This window comes from Ursus arctos, unplaced genomic scaffold (genome assembly GCF_023065955.2).
Source record: "Ursus arctos isolate Adak ecotype North America unplaced genomic scaffold, UrsArc2.0 scaffold_13, whole genome shotgun sequence".
NCBI lineage: Eukaryota > Metazoa > Chordata > Mammalia > Carnivora > Ursidae > Ursus > Ursus arctos.
The window spans coordinates 37,596,907-37,612,874 of NW_026622797.1; the positions used below are offsets into that span (position 1 = coordinate 37,596,907).

Consider the following 15,968-nt stretch of genomic DNA (forward strand, 5'->3'; position numbering starts at 1 on the left):
TTCATTATGAAGAAATCACCTCTCTACATTTAATTGTATGGAAATATACACGCTTCTTTCACATATATAAAGACTACAGAATGTCCTCCTTGATTCTATTTCCCAATATTTCTCCCTCAGCCTCAAACTGGCCCACTTCTGTGGTCAAACTATTTTTATTTATTTTTTTGGTGGAGTGAGGGAAACAGTTTATATTCTGCAATCTAGTATTATCAACAGTTTCAGGAGTCCCATTTTTGAGTTTTCATCTATCTGTACCTTTTTCAATCACCACTGCTTCCTTCTGGTGCTGCATTACTTGAAGAATGTGAGGCAGTCGCAGAAGCTAAAAAATTAAATGGTAGAAATACACCTTTCTCAAACCCTTTGAGTAGGAAAGGGAGGGAAAAACCCAGTACAGATAACTATGTAACTTTGCCCTTTATGGTTTTCCTTTAGATTATTTGTTAAAAGGAAATTATTAAATTTTCATGTGCTCTGCGGAGCCTTGCCTTGGTGTATAAGATGAAAAGAAAAAGGGAATATTAACTACTTCATTTCCAAGGGATAGACACTACCTGCCTATGTGCATTAGAAGAATTCTTAGTCATTTGGATTGCAACCGTCTTGAACCACAATGTTTTAGGATGTGCCCTCACTGTGGATTCAGTGCCCATGTCTGAGGTCAGGAGATCACAGGCTTTATTCTGTGCCTGCAGTGATCACGTGGAGAAGCGAGCACAATCACAGAACATTTCTGCAGCCAGCTTGGCTCAAATCTCCCTCTCTCCTTCTTCGTATATATATAATTTACAAACTCTGATCTACTAGATTATTTCACTCAGCCAATATATCTGAATACATGCCTTCCAATTTTTAGGGTGATTATTTAAAATAAAAAATACCATTAAAAATCATTTTAGTATGGCATTTCTTTGAACAAAGTGAATTACAGAGCAGCAGGGATGTATAAATTGGGTAAGGGATTCAAGTCTTGGGAAGCAAGTGTGCTTTTCTGGTACAGAGGAAATGAGTTTTAAAGCAGCTATCTTGTCTACGTCCTTCTTATGGTCACCTGAACAATTTCTTTTCATTGGTCACGGCATCTTCGGGAAAGGATTGCCTGCTGCCAAGAGTGTGGAGGACAATGCCTGGCAAGAATCACAGAAATGCCATCTACCAGCATAGATTTTGCAGAAGGCCACAGTAAGGACGTGCCCAAAATCGGATCATAAACCACAGGTTCCAGCAGCTTTGGTTTTATCTCATGCCATAACGTCACCTCTTATTTTATCCTTCATCATTTGCCATTCAACAAAATAATCAAGATTATTTATACTCGATATAAAGCCACATCACAGTTAAATAATAAGCTTCCTTGAAAGTGCTCAGAGTACTCTGTGAAGCTCCTGTATGCTTAGATTATAAATGTGTATTATCACCTTCCCCATCTCCCACCCTCTAAAATATAAAGCCCTCCAAGGGTGTTTCCTGGCGACTTTCTAGTTCTTTTTACTTTTTAAAGCAGGCTATCATCTCTGGATTTTAAAAATGCCAACATCTTTGCAGGGTTTTTCTGCTCTAATAAGGAAAGGGTATAGAACATTTTAAAATCTGTCTTTAAAAGTTAATAAGAAGGACAAGTTTGCAACTCTCTCAAGTATCTTAAGCAGGATTTACTACTACTTTGAATGACTATCTCATTTGGCTTATTTGCTGGTAATTGCATTCCAATAGAAGAAGGATGCTGGTTTTAGAGATCCAAAAACTACATTATTTCAATAGCAAAAGCATTCATGTTAGAAATATAACAGTAATATACATACACAAGCAAACATAAACATACTCACATGAGGATAGCACAAAATAAAAAACCTATCTGAAAAAGTAAGTATTTTAAGTGTTTCCTAGACTATTTTAGAATAGAATGTTTATTTTTTTCATTTATGTAATTAACTACAGCCCTCTGGTAACAATTTTATTCAACTAAAATCCATTAATTGTTTGAATTATTGCATTGCTATTTGGGTCCGAGCAGGAAAACCTTTAGGACAGTAATAAGCAAACTAAGTGATTTCAAAAACTCAAATTTTTCAGAATGAAAAAATTTTCAAAATGAAAAAAATCCTATTCTGCTTCAGAAATCTCTCAACAGCCAATGTTTTAAAAATACACAGCATGGTGAATGTAATCATCATTTCACACTAGTTTTGCTTAAAATAATAAAAGCATGTTTTTGTAACAAACTAAAACATATCTTTGATGGTAGAAAAGCAGATATATAGATGAGGACATCTTTCAATTTACCTTCATTCGAGGTGCATCTAAGTGACAAGAGCAGGGTGAGACTCTGCCTTATTTAGGAAGAGGCTTGTTAACACACTACTGATGACTCAGGCAAATCAGTTGGCAAATTACCTTTGAGAGGTCCCCAGCCTCCAAATAGAAGCAGATAACAAACACATTCCAGGTAACCCAGAGGACTAGCCAGACAGCATACTGCAGAAAAGCAAGAGAGAAATAACATAAAATTAATTTTGAATCAGCTGAGTAAGATATAAATAGAACTCAAACTTTTGAACACCCAAATCTTAAGATTAGTGGAAAATATTAGATATTGCTTCTAAGGAACGGGCTGAGGTGCATATTTTTCTTTCTGTTGATTTTTTTTCTGTTATGGTCTCATTGCAGCCCAAACTTGCTTAGGGATACCTTTAAGGCTTTTATACAAAAGATATAGTAGTCCATATTTATGTTTTAAGGAGGGATGATTATGTTTTCCAGATATCTAACAAAATCAGATGCTCCGACAGATAGATCAAATAAAAATCATCCAAAAGAGACTCATATTTTCCTTTAGCAAAATCAACCCCATGCTTGATAATATACAACCTTTCTCCAAGTTATCTGGTGTCATCTTCAAATCAGTCCCCATGCCTCAGTCCCATCTAAACAGCCTTATTTCTTTGGTGTCTTGCTTTCCTATCTCTCTTCACCTTCTTTTATTCTCTCATGATCTCCCATTAACAGCGACCATCGAGTTATTATCTCTGATTTTACATGGCTGGCTATTCAGTGTGTTTTCATCACTTATGACAAATTTTTCTTAACAAGATATATTTCTCAGCATTTGGTCAACTAAAATGTATTAGGCATCTAGAGGGCAACATGCTAGAAGGACACTGAGGATTCAAAGACAAAGATAAATTCTCCCTGAATTCAAGTCAAGTGATGGAGACAGATAAGAAATGGTTACTATACAAGAATCATAAAAAGATGTATAGTCTGAGCACAAGGAAGAAAGATGGGAGAAGTAAATAAACTATCCTGCAAAAAGTCCTGCAAAGCTTAACAGAAGAGAAGAAATACCTTCCAAAGAGGTGAAGCAAGCTATTTGGTGGACTTTCCCAAATAGAAGTATGGAGGTTATAAGGGCTCTGATGGAAAGGGCTGGAAACAAGGAAAACATCAGGTGTGAATTCTACAAAATAACACAAGAGGATATCATGTCATTTCTCTGCTAAATAAATTCCAGTGGCTCCCATTCTTTACATGGTGCAATCCCAGATTTTTATTTCATAGTTCAAGAACCTCCATGATCTTGTACATGTTATTTGTTCAGACACGTTTCAGTTCATCTCTTATGTCATTAGGGATTACAGGCACCTCAAATTACTTGTTGTTGAGGGGACAGAGAAAGCTATTTCTTACTTTTGTGCCATTTTGTATGTTATTCTTCTATCCTTTAATAATTTTTCTCTTCCCTAGGTACTTCTTTTAACACCTACCAATATTTTGTTTTTCACCAAAGCTCAATTTAAATATGACTTCCTGACTGATAACCAGTCAGAACTGACTTAGCCCAACAAGTGCCCCAATGAGATCTTGCTTGCCTTAATTTCATTCCAAATATCTTATACCTAATTATTTGTATATTTTCCTCTAATAACCAATCATAAGCTCCTTGAGAAAAGGGGCTTTTTAAAACGTATGTTTATATCCCTAAATTGTTAACTTTGTACAAAACTGGCTTCAGAAAGTATTTTGCAAATCAATGAACGGATGAGGAATAATACAGAGAAAATTTTACTATTTTCAGATGGAGAACCCATTGTCCTGTCCCAGACCTGGTTTTAATGAGAATACTACGATCACATATGTAGTGTGAGGAGTAAGGGTCCTACACGATGAGTTTATGTAATAATAAATAGTGACTCAGCTGTTTTCCAGATGATGGATTTATCTAACTGCTGAATATGTATATTGCTCAGTGAGAATAAAGTAAGAGCAATAAACTAAATGGTCCAAGACAAAAGAAGGAGTTTGAGAGTTCTGTATGAGGTGAGGGCTGGGGACTGGAAAGGGTCAAAAAGCTAGACAGGCTGCAGCAAGGAATGTTAGTTATAAAACAGAGATTCAAAGAATATTTAAGTTTGTTCAGTATTGCAAAGTGTATATTCATTTTACAGTTTTAAAAAAACAACTAAAAATCTAGACTTATTTGACTCTGACAGATTTGGATCTGAGTTTTAGAAATATAATGAAGTGTTGGGTCATACTTTAAAGGTAACAGTTTAAGAAAAAAAATAAAAGTGTTTATAGTTTCCGGTGACTTGGTTTAAATGACTATAAAAAGAATAAAAGGACTGACTGAAGTGTTTTATCCTATCCTTTGTTAATGGTGATACACTTTTCCCACCTTATTTATGATGGGAAGCCAAATAAGCACTATTTTCTAAAAGCCAAAGTAGCAGAAGTACGGGCGCCTGGGTGGCTTAATCTTAAGCATCTGACACTGGCTCAGGACATGATCTCAGGCTTCTGGGATCGAGCCCTGCATCGGGCCCCCTGCTTGGCAAGCCTGCTTCTCCCTCTCCCTCTGCCTGCTGCTCCCCCTGCTGTGTTCTTTCTCTCTGTCAAATAAATAAATAAATAAATAAATAAATAAATAAATAAATAAATAAAATCTTAAATAAAAAAAGAAAGCCAAAGTAAGAATAAGTAAAGCAGAATAAGTAAAATATTGGTAAGACTTGATGAAACATGTACTGTATTACATATATTAAATATTTCTGAAAAAAAAATTGTCATTGGTAGGCATACATCCTGATGGGGCACTTAAGAGTACCAATGCTGCAGCTTTTCAGTTTCACAATCAAAACTATATTTTAAGCTCCTTAAATGCTGAAAAGGTTATCTGCATCCATGAGGTACACATGTCATAGGCACTACTTCAATACTATATACTGAATATATAAGAATTTGGACTTTTCATCCAGATATATTTAGACATCATTTATACTTAATGCATATGTGCAGATCTAGATTATACTTAGCTTGGTTAAAAAAACAAGCTGAAAAATTTATGTTTCAGTCCCAAATTAATAATTTTATGAAGGATAGGTGAAATAATGGGTCACAAGCAAATGAATAGCACATAGAGATTAAGAACTTGGGACCTAAGGTCAAGCTCTGTCGCTTGGGAACTCTGTGGCTCTTTTCATGCCAGATGGTCTCACTATACTTTAGTTTCCTCAAATGTAAAATGCAAAATGTAAAAAGTTTCCTCCTTGGTAACAGGAGGAAACACACATAGTTTATATAAAGATGGAATGACAGAGTATTTGAAAATAGTCAATATTTGAGTTCTTTATTACCTGCTGCCATTTTATTATGATTATATTACCACTTCTTTTTTAAATAACATAGCAGTAATTCCCAATTTTTTTTTATCTCCTTAGGATACTAAAAATATACTTTCCACATCAATGTAAAACATTCTTCTAATTGAACTTGCAATCTAGACTTGTTTTCCTGAATGCCACATATTCTTCTCTAGAATGTTCTTTTTTGATACATTAATGCCAATGTTGATAGATCAATAGCTCTTTATGAAACAAATCTTTCTTCATTTAATTTCATTAAAACTATAATTTATTATTTCTGACTTAGCACCCTACATAATTATGAAGCATTCTACGTCTTGCTTTATGAGTTGTTTTATCGTATTTATTAGTAATAGCTTTTTTAAAAGATTTATTTATTCATTTGAGAGAGAGAGGGAGGGAAAGCATAGAGGGCAGAGGGAGAGGGAGAGATAGAGAATCTCAGGCAGACTCCCTGCTGAGCACAGAATTCCACGTGGGACTTGATACCAAGATCCTGAGATCATGACCTGAGCCAAAATCAAGAGTCGGATGCTTAACTTCCTGAGCCATGCGGGCACCAACTTTGTTCTTTTTATCCCTTTTCTCCCAGAGTAATTTAGAAGGATATGTCCAGAAGGAACATAACAACTATTCTTTCCATATCTTTGCATTTACTTGCAAAATTTTCATTTCATCCTATACTTCATTACAAACCAGTTGGCCTCACAATGAACTCGACATCATTACAGATTGACAAAAGAGAATTATCACCTTTAGCGGTGTGATGCCTTTAATAAACACAGGAACCCACACTATGCTATAGGGGGTAATCCTTGCATTTTCTAAAACCCAGGCTTTATCTCATTTAAGTTTACTCGTTAATTTTCTCTCATTTAACTTCTCCCTTTTCTTCATTCTCCTCTTTTTATTTATTTTTCATACTTGCTTCTCTCACTTTAGTAGTTGGCATTTGCCTAAATCAAATTTTCTCTAAATGAATTTTGCCTAGTTTCTTAAATATAGATTTTGCATCCCCTTGTAATCTGGCCTATGAGTGATTTTTTGTCAATTAAACCCTATCTTCCACACTGTTCTTAAAATTACTCGTCATAATTATTTAAGAGTATGAATATCTGTACTAACTTCTTCCCAGTTGCTACAGCTACAGTTGATGTGATATAATCGACAATTGCTCAGTTTTAATATAATTGAAAAGGATGGCCTGCCCAGGAGAGGTAACCTAACAGGATAACAAAGTATCACACTTGCCAGATATCACCTTCTTTTTCTGTGAAAAAGAAATCTGGTATTTCATGTTTCAGGTTCAAAAAAACCAACAAACAACTATGAGATAACTGTGGTGATAGAAAAATCCCATTGTATGATGAAATTCATTCTTTAAGGGCTGATTTCTGTAGCCCTAAGTGGAACATTGGAGAGACTGATTTAACTTGAGTCTCCAGCTAAATGGTAAAAATTATCAGCTGAAAAGTAATTGAATCATCGTGGTTTCCCTGTTGTATTTGTGGCTCTAATGATAAAATCAAATTAGCTGCATAAGATAAAAATTAGTTAAGGCTGTCAATCGTGACAGGCCAAAATATTGGCCAGATTCAGACATGGTGCTATTACATGCCATGGTTACATAATAATTAGCAAGTTGCAGCCTCGGACTAGAAGGCTGGTAAACATTTTATTGGAAAATAATGAGTCACACCTTAATGACACTGCCATTGCTTTCCTACCTCTCTCTTACGATAAAGCTTCCTAATTAAAGTCTTTATTTTTTGAATTATAAAGTATATTTAACATACACAAAGCATACGAATTTTAGCATTAGTTTCTCAAGTTTTCATGTATACACGTACACAGATACAACTTTTTCATCCTTATTTGAATTATATTCAATTTATAAATTATTTTGAGGAAAACTGGAATCTTTATGGCACTGTATTTGCAAAATACCTTTTTTTCTACAAAAATTCTGGAAAAGAGAGGTTATTAAGACAAATGGATTTTCTAACTTTCTTACTAATTCACAATGATTCTAAAATCAATTTCAGGAAAAAAAGAGTTTCCCATTAAAGCAAGCATTCCTTGAAAAGGAGATTTAAATTTTTCTGGCTTTCTTCTTATTCTTGTATGTCTAGGGAGAGTAAAACATATTGGAATAATATATTAGATAATAATCCAATTTTTCAAAGGAAATGTTTCTTGTTTATTTAGCCATTTTTTTGATAGTATAAGATTTCTCATGCACAATGTTACTGGGTGAAATATTGAATAATAACTACATTCTAATTACATAATATCTTCTAATACATTTCTAATTATGTTTCATTATAACTTATACTTTTAAAAATATTATGCATGAAAATAATTTTGCTTGGACCTTCGAAGAGCATCCTTCTTGCAAACTATTTCATTGTTTTCTTTCTTTCCTCTCCCTTCCTCCCTTCTATCAATATATACAGGTTACAGTTGGATTATAAACTACTTGAGGGCAGGGACTATATTTTTTGTTTACCGCAAAAATAGTGGTATAGCGTGTGTGTGTGTGTGTGTGTGTGTGTGTATAAGGAGGGAGGGAGAAGAAAACAGAGGGAGAGGAAGAGAAAATGCTCACGCAAACATATATAAATATATGAATGGACTAAATTATATTAGTGACTTTCTCTTAAAAATTACAATTTAGAAAACTATCATTCAGTAATACTACCGTAATGATTAGAAGATGAGAGACGGTAATGCAGTTCAATCACTGGCCACATGATGCCCTAAATGTTTAATTAGGAAAGGAGTTGGGCCAGTGAATCAGTTCACATTTTCTTAAGCACCAGCTGTATGCAAGTGACTATAATAGATGCTGTAGAGAAATATTACAAGGATATAACTAAGTCAATCCCCTAAAATGATTTTTATTTATCACTGATATGCAACTGATGCAATCTATAGGAATGTTTTAAGGATGATTACTTTTAGTATGAAGCAAAACTATCAGCTCATCAACTTTACTAATATGGTGCCACTGACATAAAAGGAATAACGTAATCCATTCTAGTAAACTGTGTTAGAAGCATTCTTAAGAAGCATTATATTAGTAAATCATATCTTAAAAGCAACTCCTTTAAGCAACGGTTTAGAATTATTAATAGTCAGGTGCTTTAATAAATATAAATGTATACTCATAAGACAAATATCCTTGGTCAAAATGGGTAGACTATATTCATCTTTTGTTCAAAGTTATTACATTGTAACTTAATTTTATCATCTTCAACTGTAGTATCACTTAATCTGCTCAGGCATTCTCATCAATCCCTCATTCATTGTTATGATTTAAAAAAAAGAGAGAGAGAGAAAAAGTGGCCCACAGAAAAGAGCTAATTTCCTAATTCTTGATTATTTTATGATCAGGGACAGGCTGCTTTATGATTTAAATTCTGTCTCCTAACTCAAAAATCCTGTTATATCTATGCCATGCTATAAAAACTTGTCCCTTAAGAGAAATACCCACATAAAAATACACTGGTATTACAACTTCTACTTTGACCAGGGATGAAGGCTCTGATCAGTTAATTAGCCAGAACTGGATAGAAATCCAATTCTAATCATACATCATGTTGCAGATCATAAAGGAAGGCTGGTTTCTACCATCTCATTTTTTACCAATGCTGCTATCGTATGATTAAACTTCCTTGTGATTTTATATTTACTTAGATATTTTAAAGACTGCATAACTTTTAGTTCATTTTAAAATAAGATTTATTATGCTTCTCTCCCAATTACAAGAAATTTCTTATTGTAGAAAATATTTAATATTTAAACATTTAAAAAAAGAAATTTGGAAAATACCATACTTAGACATAATCACTGGTATCATATATGTTTAAATTAAGTAGGAATCTTGCTCTATATTGTTACCAGATTTTTTTTCCACTTGATTAAAAAGCCACCTTGCGTATTCTGCAACAGACATGTCAATTCAATGATAAACTATGAGTTATTCAACTAATTCTCTATTAATTAACTTTTTTTGTGCTTATTGTTCTCTTTTGATCAATTCCTATAAATCTGGATTTTCCTTAGAATGCTTAGTTTGACACATTAAAACATTCTTGAAAATATTTTGCTTACACAGACTATTTCTAAGACAGACTATAAATGTTAGAATATCCAATGGGCATTATTTTAATGAACATATAAACATGGCTATTAAATTTTATGCAACTCCAAATAAAAGCAGTATCCCCAAAGGTATTCTATTCTTCTTGAAGCAAAAAGTAGAAAGTAATTCCCTTTGATTGAAAAAAACAATAATACTCATTTAGCATGAAGACATCTGTATACGACGAATTTTAACTCACTGAAAATATTTCACACAGATATTTACAGCTCTACAGCCCTAAAGCTAGGAGAATTCCTTTGAAAGGGCTTTTGATACTGAATAAAAATAAATCAAGCTATATAGGAATATTCTAATTGATGTATGCAAATAAGAGATTTGAACAGCTAATACAACATAAAACTAGTGAGAAATTCCCAATCTACAGTTAAAATCTGAAATTTGTACAGTTTAAGAATCAGTGATTTTATTCACTGATATTTTTTTGTCAAGCAGGGTTTTTAGATGTTGATGTGTAATACAAAGATTATAAAGTGGTAAGCAATGAGAAAAGAATCTTTCCTCAAACTATTAAAAAGGCAATTTCTGTTTTATTGTCACATAATCATCACCACTTGTGTTTAAAAGTGACATCAAAAACAGTATTTTTGCTAGTCAGCAAATAATTAGAGAGTCAAGTATACTGATCTCATTGGTTTTGGAAATCACAGTTAACTCTAATAAGAGTGGTTTGCCCTGTGTTGAAGTTTCTTGGACTAGCCCAATAATACTTATAGTATATGAAATTGCCTTTAGGTCTGGTGTTCTGGTGTTTGAAGATCAGTCAAGATGATATTATAATGTATTTTTAAAAAAACTAACATCATGTGAATTTGAAAATTGTTATACCATACATGAAACACTGTCTTTATTTCATTACTTTGCTGTTCCTCTGCTCCCCACATATAAGATGGTAGACTGAGAAATGGCCCTCCCAAAGGTACTGACATCCTAATCTCTGGAACCCATTAATATGACTTTATGTAGCCAACAAAGAGGGAAGGAAAGAAGGAAGGAAGGAAGGAAGGAAGGAAGGAAGGAAGGAAGGAAGGAAGGGAGGAAGGGGAAAAGTCTTAGCAGATGTTATTAAAAGTTTTTAAATGCGGAGACTATCTTGGATTATCTGGGTGGGACAAATGTAATCACATATATCCTTATAAATGGAGGCAGATGGATATTTTACACACACAAACAAATGGGTAATGTGAATAGAACAGAATGAGATTTGAAGGTGTCAGCCTTGAAGATTGTAGTGATGTGTCCACAAGCCAAGGAATCTTAGCAGCCACCAGAAGCTGGAAGAAGCAAGGATGATATTTCCCCCTAGAGCCTCTGGAGGTAATGTGAGCCCTGATTTTTGCTCAGTTATACTGATATCAGACTTCTGCATTCCAGAACTAAGAGAGAATGAATTTTTGCTGTTTTAAGCCACTATGTTTGTGGTAAATTGTTAAAGAAGCCGTAGAAAACTAATATATCCACCCAAGTCTTCTGTCCTCCAATATCTCCCTGTCAATGAAATGTAACGCTGGAGATTATAATGCCTAGTGGAGATGTGCAGTTACCTTCAAAATTGAGATCCACTCCCTTTGGGCAACTGTATCACTGCTTCAGAATCTGTCCATTGTTAATGTTTGAATGGCATGCAAACAGAAATACTTTTTAAAACTTATTTGCCGTATGTAATTGCTGTGAAAACCTATAATAGAAAATGAGGTACGCTTGTTTTATGAGTCTCAATCAGTTTTTAGTATATTTCCAATATTCTAACAATATAAGGTTGTTTTATTGTTTTTAGAACTTACTGCATAAAGTTCTAGTATGCAGAAATCAATAAATTGACAGTCCTGAATATTGCCAGACTTGCAAAAAGTGTCAAAATGAGTTAAGTACCTGGAAAATATATAATTTCAAGGAATGTTTTATTGCAACTAAATTTGAAGGCAAGGAAGAGGAAAAACAAGTGATAACCATTATCAGTATGATGGGTTGGTATTTTTTAGTTGGGATAATTGATCACGTGATACTAAAAATATTAAAAATTCTAATAAACAAATAGCAGTCCTAAATTTATCAACCATCACAGTTGGCCTTGAAAATTTGGAGAGGTGTTAAATTGCTGATTACTCAGTATCTGCCAACCCAGTATTTATACCAAATCCTCTTCTGTATCACTTTTTAGCAAATATTTTAACAGTAAATTACTGTGACATCTGGCCCAGAGGATTAAGTGGAAAACATTATTTAAGTATATGCATATTCCTATGACCATTCTGACCACTTTGATGCCATCTACGACTCTAATTCATCAATGTATCCTGTGATTCCTAAGAATGTTGAATCTTCTTTTCTTATGGCAAATAATTACTTTAAAGAAGACGTACTCTTATCCATATATTGAATTATAGCCTTCAAACTGTGCTTCGGGAAACAATTCATGGCACACATGGACAATGATACTATTTGTAAGGCATACTAATGTAAATAAAGGACATAGCCTGCTGCTGAAATGATTGATTCAGGGGCTTTGGCCACCCGAGGTCCCTGAAGGACTCAACATGCCAACACATCTGTAATCTATTAGCTGTGACATTACTGGGAAGTTCCACTCAGGAAGACATTTATAATGCACAATTTCTTTTTAAAAAGATATGCTTGCTTATGTATCAAAAATAAAGTCTGTCTGACCTGATCAATAGGATAGCTAGTTCTGCACAAGTCTTTATATTCTATATAGTCACCTAAAGGATGTTTTGGAGTATCACATAGCTGACCCAATTAATTGTGTGACAATTGTAGCTAACATCGGCAAATCAAAGAGGCCATGTTCAACTTAATGGACAAATGTAAACATGAATATGTATTTCTCCTACAGTATTCTAAACTAGTACTTGGTACTTTTTAGATTGCAAATATTTGTTTAAATAGTGAAGCTCCAAATTTACTTATGTTAATACATCTTTAAATATTAATAATGAATTAAAACTATAGTGTTTTTTCCATCTTAGAAGCACTTTTCATTACCTTTCCTTTCTTTCTTTCTTTTTTTTTTTTAATTTACTAAACAACTTTTCACTTGCTATCTCAAAGACCAGGCTCAAAGCCATTACCATCAGGACTGTGTTTGTAGGATGGATAAAAATGAAAGCAAAATGAAAAACAACTATTCAATCAGGAATGCTTTTGGCTGCAAGTAACACAGTGAACCAAATAGGTTTAAATACCAGGGTTTTTAAAAAATATTTTCTAATATATGAAGTTTGGAAGTGGGAAGTTTTCCCAGAGGTATTCAGCAGACTTCCTCACATCTCATTAGCTGGAACTGTGTCATATGCTTATTCTGAATATAATCACTGGCAAAGAAAATTGAAATAATCATGTTTGTAACCAACTGTAATTCATTCCCCATTCATCGACCCCAGAGATAAGACCTCCCTGAGAGCTTTGCTGACCATTTAAATATCTAAACAAAATTGGGGTTCTGTTAGTAGAGAAGAATTAGAGGACTGAATTATCTGCTACTGAAACTTATGCACATGCTATTTTTTATATGCAAAGTGAATCATTGCTATTTTTTTAAAAATATTTTATTTATTTATTTGACAGAGAGAGACAGCCAGCGAGAGAGGGAACACAAGCAGGGGGAGTGGGAGAGGAAGAAGCAGACTCCCAGCGGAGAAGCCCGACGTGGGGCTCGATCCCAAAACACTGGGATCACGCCCTGAGCCGAAGGCAGACGCCCAACGACTGAGCCACGCAGGTGCCCCGAATCATTGGTATTTTATATTTCTTATGAGTCTCTTGTTTTCTAGAGAAATACCCAATCCTTTCTTTCAATAAGACTACATATATTGAACCACAGAAGTGTAACTTAGTCTTACAACCAAAGTAAGTAAAAGTAAGTAAAAAAAAATTCAGACTATAACCACAGAGGAAGAGCGTGAATTAGATGAAGTGTCTTACAAACCATCTACAAGATGAAGAACATACAAAGAGGAAAAATATCATACTTAGTGTTAGATTTCTCATTTGAAATGTAAAACATCTGTGTCTTGAGAAAGAAGAAAAACTGTTATGAAGAATATTAAAAACACTAAAATAAAGAAAACAGGAACTTTTATGAGTCATAAGTAAAAAGTTAATGACATTTTCAAAATTTATATAAATATGCTTCACTAAGATGTGGTAGGTGTGTGGTAGTTGACAATGCTGATTGAGTAAACAGAGTCTATTATTTTTTTCCTCTGGACTTGGAAACATGATCTCTTTCAACTAGAAAGGTTTTAATCTCTTAGCTTTTCTGTCCTCCTAGGTTTCATCTCAAATTGAAAGCAATTCTAAGAGTAAGGTAAACACCCTTCTAAAATATGTAAATTATCCTAATTGGGAGGTATGATACATCTACTAAATGGCCTTTAAAAATGGTTATTTGTAGGGGCGCCTGGGTGGCACAGCAGTTAAGCATCTGCCTTTGGCTCAGGGCGTGATCCCGGAGTTATGAGATCGAGCCCCACATCAGGCTCCTCCACTGTGAACCTGCTTCTTCCTCTCCCACTCCCCCTGCTTGTGTTCCCTCTCTCGCTGGCTGTCTCTATCTCTGTCAAATAAATAAATAAAATCTTAAAAAAAATTTAAAAAAATGGTTATTTGTTGTGTTTGCTTTAAAAATGTCCAAATACAGACAAGACTATATATATATATATATATATATATATATATATATATATATTTTTTTTTTTTTTTTTTTCTTTTAAACTGACACATTAAGGAAGCTTCATTCTTCTTGGGCCTTTTGTGAGACATTAGATTTAAAAAAATTATTGAAGTATAGTTGACACAATGAACATTAGTTTTAGGTGTACAATATAGTGAGTGTACAACTCTGTATGTTATGGTATGTGCACCACAAATGCAGCTACTGTTTGTTACCATACAGGGCTCTTACAATACCGTTGACTATATTCCCTATGCTGTACCTTTGATGCCCATGACTTACTCATTCCATGACTGGAAGCATGTAACTCCCACTTCCCTTCATCCATTTTGACCATCACCCTCCTCTCCTCATCTCTGGTGACCACCAGTCTGTTTCTGTTTTTAGGTTTGTTTGTTCATTTGTTTTGTTTTTTTAGATCCTACATATAAGTGAAATCAGATGGTATTTGTCCCTGTAGGACACTGGATTTTAAGTGTGGGCTAAATCATCAAGTTCTTCCAAACATTTAGTATCACTCCAATAATACAACTTCCTAACTTCCTTTTGGATAAGATTCCCATCAAAATTTTTACTGGGTACATTTTTGTGTGTGTGCCAACATAAGTGACAGGATAGATATTTAACAATATTTCGTGTGATGTGTGTCTTCTAAATACCTGTCTTCTTGGTTAGATACTGTCAATAGTAAAATCCTACTCATACCACATCTGATGAATGCTGCTTGCTAAGCTCGTATTTTGGGCTCAACAGTTCTGATGTGCTATGAAGTCCAGAGAACCACATATTCAAATCTAAATGCTATTCAGTGTTTCAGAGGAAAACTTAAAATCACCAAACTTTTAATCAGTTAAATATCTGTACGTAAGATACTTATGCATACTACATAAGAGACACTGAATGTAGAAAGCTTACTTTCAGAGGAGTTAAAATAAATTATCACAGAACATAGGAACTATTTCTTAAATCAATGTAAAAGGAAAAATCTCTTAAAAGCACTTGGTACAATGCAAAGCACAATTAAGTTTTAGATTATGCATCTTTTGGCTATGCATTTATATTCTGCAAATAGTAACAGTGTCCAATAAAAATGTTCTTTTGATTTCATTTATTTTTGAGGACAAAAAGGTCAAGTTAAAGGTTTACTTTATGAGTTGTATTTAAGTGTAAACTTTGATTCATCAGTGAAATGATAATGAACAAAGTGTGTATTTGAAAATCAATTTAGCATCTTTCTTAAATTCATTTTTTATTTCTGATTTTAATAGTAGACAAAATGGTGCCCCCACATATTTCTCACCCTAATCCCCACAATCTGTGAATATGTTGAGCTATTACTCTTGTGATCCTGTTATGCCCTAGGCAGACTTGACCTAAAATAGGGTAATTATGAAGGCGGGCCTAATCTAATCATAAGTCTTTTAAAGTAGATAACTTCTTTTTGGCGGGTGGCAGAAGGGGACCT

The 15,968-nt window shown here is 33.9% G+C and overlaps 1 protein-coding gene across 3 annotated transcripts in view; it reads right to left on the bottom strand.

The window, feature by feature from the left end:
* NKAIN2 (sodium/potassium transporting ATPase interacting 2) overlaps positions 1-15,968 on the bottom strand; it is a 941,569-nt gene that overhangs the window by 435,643 nt on the left and 489,958 nt on the right. For all 3 annotated transcript variants that reach the window (XM_057311072.1, XM_044386300.3, XM_057311073.1), the window contains exon 3: positions 2,398-2,478. In XM_057311072.1, the coding sequence (XP_057167055.1) occupies positions 2,398-2,478 (81 nt within the window). The remainder of the gene's footprint in view (positions 1-2,397; positions 2,479-15,968) is intronic.